At 40.5% G+C, this 6,051-nt stretch overlaps 1 protein-coding gene across 2 annotated transcripts in view; it reads right to left on the bottom strand.

Moving 5' to 3' along the window:
- Positions 1-896: 896 nt before the first annotated feature.
- Positions 897-6,051, bottom strand: part of LOC106582518 (integrin alpha-V) — an 80,682-nt gene continuing 75,527 nt past the window's right edge. The window contains exons 30-31 of one of the 2 annotated variants that reach the window (XR_014382078.1): positions 4,870-5,366; positions 897-3,905 (exon numbers count right to left, since the gene is read on the bottom strand). Coding sequence is in view for 1 of the 2 variants with exons in the window: in XM_014165693.3 (XP_014021168.1) it covers positions 5,268-5,366 (99 nt within the window). In the remaining variant the exon portion in view is untranslated. Of the gene's footprint in view, positions 5,367-6,051 lie in introns of both variants that reach the window. The other variant, XM_014165693.3, reaches the window with a different exon arrangement.

The raw sequence follows: 6,051 nt of genomic DNA, 5'->3' as shown, positions 1-6,051 counted from the left end.
TGCAGTGCAAATGCTTTTATGCGCAAATATATATACAGTACATTCGTAAAGTATTCAGACCCCTTGACTTTTTCCAAATTTTGTTACATTACAGCCTTATTCGAAAATTATTATTTTTCCTCATCAATCTAAACACAACATCCCATAATGACATCACTATACCCCATAATGACATCACAATACCCCATAATGACAATGTGAAAACAGGTTTTTAGAAATGTTTGCAAATTTATGAAATATAAAAAACTGAAATACGGTATTTTGCTCTGACATGCACTGTCAACTGTCAGACCTTAAATTGACAGATGTGTGCCTTTCCAAATCATGTCCAATCAATTTAATGTAGCACAGGTGGACTCCAATCAAGTTGTAGAAACATCTCAAGGATGATCAATGGAAACAGGATGCACCTGAGCTCTATTTCAAGTCTCATCGTAAAAGGGTGTGTTTATTTTTAATACATTTGCAAACATTTCTAAAAACCTGTTTTTGCTTTGTCATTATTGGATACTTGATGAGGAAAAACATGTATTTAATCCATTTTATAATAAGGCTGTAACGTAACAAAATGTGGAAAAAGGGAAGGGTCTGAATACTTTCCGAATGCACTGTATATAGTGTATTTATGTCTGTAATGTCTCTTTCGTTATGTGTCATACCCCAGACAGACTAGCTGTCGTCATGGTCCGTGCAATTGGGATCTTTGGGACGTCCCTACCCCTTTGAAGTTAACATTTAAAATGGTACGGGTAGGGCTTGTTAGTGTTTAGGGTAGGGACGTCCCTAGGATCCCACATAGCTCTGACCCATCCGCTAATGGGGATCCTAATCAAATACAAATCAAATCATATATATAGTTGACTGAGTATGAAGCTAATGAAAAATCAGATGTCATCCCCCATTTCACTACTTTTATTTCATTTAGTATTCAGTTCCCTGCTCTTCGTTCTGTCTGTCTGCAGCCTAAACACTAGCCTATGCACCAAGTTTATCTGATAACGTTATCAGTTCCGTAAAAGGTTCAGGTCAGTTTTCAGTTCCGTAAAGGTTCAGTTCCGTAAAGGTTCAGGTCAGTTTTCAGTTCCGTAAAAGGTTCAGTTCCGTAAAGGTTCAGTTCCGTAAAAGGTTCAGGTTAGTTCCGTAAAGGTTCAGTTCCGTAAAGGTTCAGTTCCGTAAAAGGTTCAGGTTAGTTCCGTAAAGGTTCAGTTCCGTAAAAGGTTCAGGTTAGTTCCGTAAAGGTTCAGTTCCGTAAAAGGTTCAGGTTAGTTCCGTAAAGGTTCAGTTCCGTAAAAGGTTCAGGTTCAGTTCCGTAAAAGGTTCAGGTTCAGTTCCGTAAAAGGTTCAGGTTCAGTTCCGTAAAGGTTCAGTTCCGTAAAGGTTCAGTTCCGTAAAAGGTTCAGGTTAGTTCCGTAAAGGTTCAGTTCCATAAAGGTTCAGTTCCGTAAAGGTTCAGGAAAGTTATCAGTTCCGTAAAGGTTCAGTTCCGTAAAAGGTTCAGGTCAGTTATTAGTTCAGATAAATGGCAGATTTTCTCAGACAGCTAAGGTGTGTTAATAAAACAGGATCAAATGTGTATATTTAAACATTTCATTTATGTAAGAATAAGCTCAACCAGAAACATGTTTGTTTCTTGTGGGAAAAGAATACATAATTATCACCATTTTAAAAAATACAACCCAAAGTGAAATATGACCGAGGATGGAAGAGGTGGAAGTCTGAATAGTGGACCGGTCTCCCAGTCCATTCTCTGCTCACAGTGAAGTGTAGCCTGCCACGGAACATCAAACTAAATGAAGATACATAATCAAACCAACAAGTGAGAAGAAACAGGTGTGAAGTAGTGAATAAGTGTTTGATTGGTTAGTGTGACTCCTGTGTTACTGTTTGATTGGTTAGTGTGACCCCTGTGTTACTGTTTGATTGGTTAGTGTGACCCCTGTGTTACTGTTTGATTGGTTAGTGTGACCCCTGTGTTACTGTTTGATTGGTTAGTGTGACCCCTGTGTTACTGTTTGATTGGTTAGTGTGACTGTTTGATTGGTTAGTGTGACTCCTGTGTTACTGTTTGATTGGTTAGTGTGACCCCTGTGTTACTGTTTGATTGGTTAGTGTGACCCCTGTGTTACTGTTTGATTGGTTAGTGTGACCCCTGTGTTACTGTTTGATTGGTTAGTGTGACACCTGTGTTACTGTTTGATTGGTTAGTGTGACCCCTGTGTTACTGCTTGATTGGTTAGTGTGACCCCTGTGTTACTGTTTGATTGGTTAGTGTGACCCCTGTGTTACTGTGACTCTAATATGAACAACAAATGTGATGATCACCCAATATCAGTAAAATCATTCTTGGAAGACATTTTATACAAAACATTTACACAGAGACTTGCGATTTGTCGTACACCTACACACGTAGGAAAATAACATATTACAGTTGAAAACCCTAGTTATATATTAACCGCAATACATTTTTATAGAGCAGAAACAACACATCAATTCATTATTCATCAAAGAATTCATATGAATATACAACCCGTCCCAGAGTATGCCCTGCTATCAACACCTTGCAGTAGCCATACAAAATTATTTTAACACCAATCATGCCGTGTCTTTAAAGATCTTACATTATTATTATTAATAACTATCCCTCTGAGTTACACCACATATCATAATTGCTGTCTCATATTCACATTGTTGCAGCAATTAATTGAACTGAAAGTCTAGTGCACTAAGGCTACGTCTATACAGGTAGCCCAATTCTGATCTTTTGATCAACCACATCAGATCTTTTCACATCAGATGTTTTTCCAGAGCCGATCTGATTGATCCAAAAAGATCAGAATTGGGCTGCCTATGTCGACACAGCTTCTAAGACGCAGAAAAATAAACAGAAGAATAAAAAGGAGAGAGAGAAGAGAGAGAGAGAGAGAGAGAGAAAGAGAGAAGAGAGAATCTGGAAGTCAAAGATTATATACAACAGCACTTAATCAAACCACTATTTTTCACTCCTCTCATCCATAATCGTACAGGAAGTGTCGTCCAGACGCAGCTATATACAGCCAGGTGCCCAGGAGGAGTACTGGTACGGCTGATCCTACATCACCACACTTATTCTGAGATGCTTTGTAAACAGATACAGGACCAGGGCCCCGTATCCACAAAGCATCTCAGAAAAGGTCATAGGAATCCTATTACAACCTGGTTTAAGAACAAAAAACTCCCAGCTCAGAGTAGGTTTTAGGATGTTAAAGACACTGGTCTAGCCATAAATCAACTCAGAAAGTTTATCTCAGCTGGTAATCACGACAGTTAGAGGTTCTGCACAAGGAAAAAGATGGTGCTGACATTGACATGGTTGCAAATGACGGGGGAATTAACCAATAGCGATGAGGCATCGGCCGCTGTGAACTCCACAGCACTCTTCAGACAACCACGGTGAATGTAACTACATCAAATGTTGCAAGGGTAAAACGTTTATCATTTTCATCTGACAATCACTTGACTAATATGTTGGTAAACATAACCCTTTTTACATTATTTTTTTTTTTTAGTTTTTTTACAAATTCAGATATTTTGGATAATGAGATGCATGTGTGCATATTGCAATCATACAGTATGATGGTTGTTAAAATACATATAATGTTACTATCAACACACTGGTCACTCCCAACAATTCTAAACCGCTTTGGCACATTATAGGCATCACGTCACTTGCCGATAATGTTTCCTAACACGTTTGAAAGGTCTATCATTAATCAGCAAACACATTGCCCCTAGATGCTGTCAGCGCCATCTTTAGTTTTTTTAACAACGTGATACGGCGCTCCAAAGGGATGAACTTGAAATAACATGTTGTAGCTGAATGAAATATTCAGAGGAAAAATGTGATTCTTTATTAGCCTAGTGCAGGGCTGCCCAACCCTCTTCCTGGAGATCTACTGTCCTGTAGGTTATCGGTCCAACCCTCTTCCTGAAGATCTACCGTCCTGTAGGTTATCAGTCCAACCCTCTTCCTGGAGATCTACCGTCCTGTAGGTTATCAGTCCAACCCTCTTCCTGGAGATCTACTGTCATGTAGGTTATCAGTCCAACCCTCTTCCTGGAGATCTACTGTCCTGTAGGTTATCAGTCCAACTCTAATTTAGCGTATCTGATTCAGCTAGTTAAGGTCTTGTTGAGCAGCTAATTAGTCGAATCAGGTGTGTTAAATTAGGGTTGGACTGATAACCTACAGGACAGTAGATCTCCAGGAAGAGGGTTGGACTGATAACCTACAGGACAGTAGATCTCCAGGAAGAGGATTGGACTGAAAACCTACAGGACAGTAGATCTCCAGGAAGAGGGATGGACTGATAACCTACAGGACAGTAGATCTCCAGGAAGAGGGTTGGACTGAAAACCTACAGGACAGTAGATCTCCAGGAAGAGGGTTGGACTGATAACCTACAGGACAGTAGATCTCCAGGAAGAGGGTTGGACTGAAAACCTACAGGACGGTAGATCTCCAGGAAGAGGGTTGGACTGATAACCTACATGACAGTAGATCTCCAGGAAGAGGATTGGACTGATAACCTACAGGACGGTAGATCTCCAGGAAGAGGATTGGACTGATAACCTACAGGACAGTAGATCTCCAGGAAGAGGGTTGGACTGAAAACCTACAGGACGGTAGATCTCCAGGAAGAGGGTTGGACTGTAAACCTACAGGACGGTAGATCTCCAGGAAGAGGGTTGGACTGATAACCTACATGACGGTAGATCTCCAGGAAGAGGGTTGGACTGATAACCTACAGGACGGTAGATCTCCAGGAAGAGGGTTGGGCTGAAAACCTACAGGACGGTAGATCTCCAGGAAGAGGGTTGGGCAGCCCTGGCCTGTTGGCTATAGTTATTTAGTCATATCATGTGAATTAGGCCTCTTGTGAAATCGTTGTCAATAGCGACACATGTAAGTCTAGATTATTTATGGGTTGATCATAGAAATAGTTAAACATTCTTTCAACTCAAAAGCAATTGACTGTCTATGGTGCAGGAAACTGTCTATGGTGCAGGAACCTGTCTATGGTGCAGGAACCACTGACTAAGCTGCCTTTTTCTATTATCAAGACACCAACTGGTAACTGGTTAAGACAGCTCATGAGGTCTCCTAAATATCTGCTGGCTAGATGGGACTTTTTTTTGATTTGCGAAATGTTCTACTCGTAAGATGCTGTGTGGATGCGGGTCCTGGTGTTGCATTGAAGCCTGGATACCTCCAGGGGTTGCTGGAGGTCTCAGGCTTCATTGTTCCTGTCACCGTTCTCCTGCGGTGCCAGCTGTTCCTTCTCCGTGTTGTCCTCCTGAGGGGGGCGTACACGCTTGAAGAAACCCAGCTGGAGGGAGGGGAGGGGAGGGAGGCACAGACAATTAGGATCCTACATCCTCTAATTCTACTAATCACTTATTCAACTTCTATAGCGCTTTTTATTACAGAAGGAATCTCAAAGCGCTGTTATCTGAACAGGCAGATACAGTCTACAAAAGGCCTATCACAACTGCTTAGAAATCCATCCACTCCTTGTCAGGACTTGACAGGTTAAAACAAGAAGGTTCAAAAATGACAATTTCTCTCTCTCAAAAAAAAAACATTTCAAGAAATTACAAAATCATTTGTAAACCCTGTTTGTAAGCTTTTAAATGATATCAATCTCAACCGTTTTATATTTTCCAGTGACGTAAACACTCAACCGTTTTATATTTTCCAGTGACGTAAACACTCAACCGTTTTATATTTTCCAGTGACGTAAACACTCAACCGTTTTATATTTTCCAGTGATGTAAACATGGATGTCTCATGGTACTTTGGGATGTGCAAAAATCAACTTTGAGCCCCTTTATCTCATGAATGTTTTGGCATTCAGGTCCAAAACAAATCACTTTCTGAGCACTTCTACAATGGACAAATACGTTTGGAAGGTTTTCGTTCAAATCGAAAGGTGTGCTGTCAAAAAAATGGATTGAATTCAAAATGGATTTACCCTACAGTGTTTCTAGCTTATGCCTAATTTTCAACACAGG

This window comes from Salmo salar, chromosome 21 (genome assembly GCF_965601325.2).
Source record: "Salmo salar chromosome 21, fSalSal1, whole genome shotgun sequence".
Classification (NCBI taxonomy): Eukaryota; Metazoa; Chordata; class Actinopteri; order Salmoniformes; family Salmonidae; genus Salmo; species Salmo salar.
The sequence above is the reverse complement of the archived record's forward strand: the minus strand, read 5'-3'. Positions and strand labels throughout refer to the sequence as shown.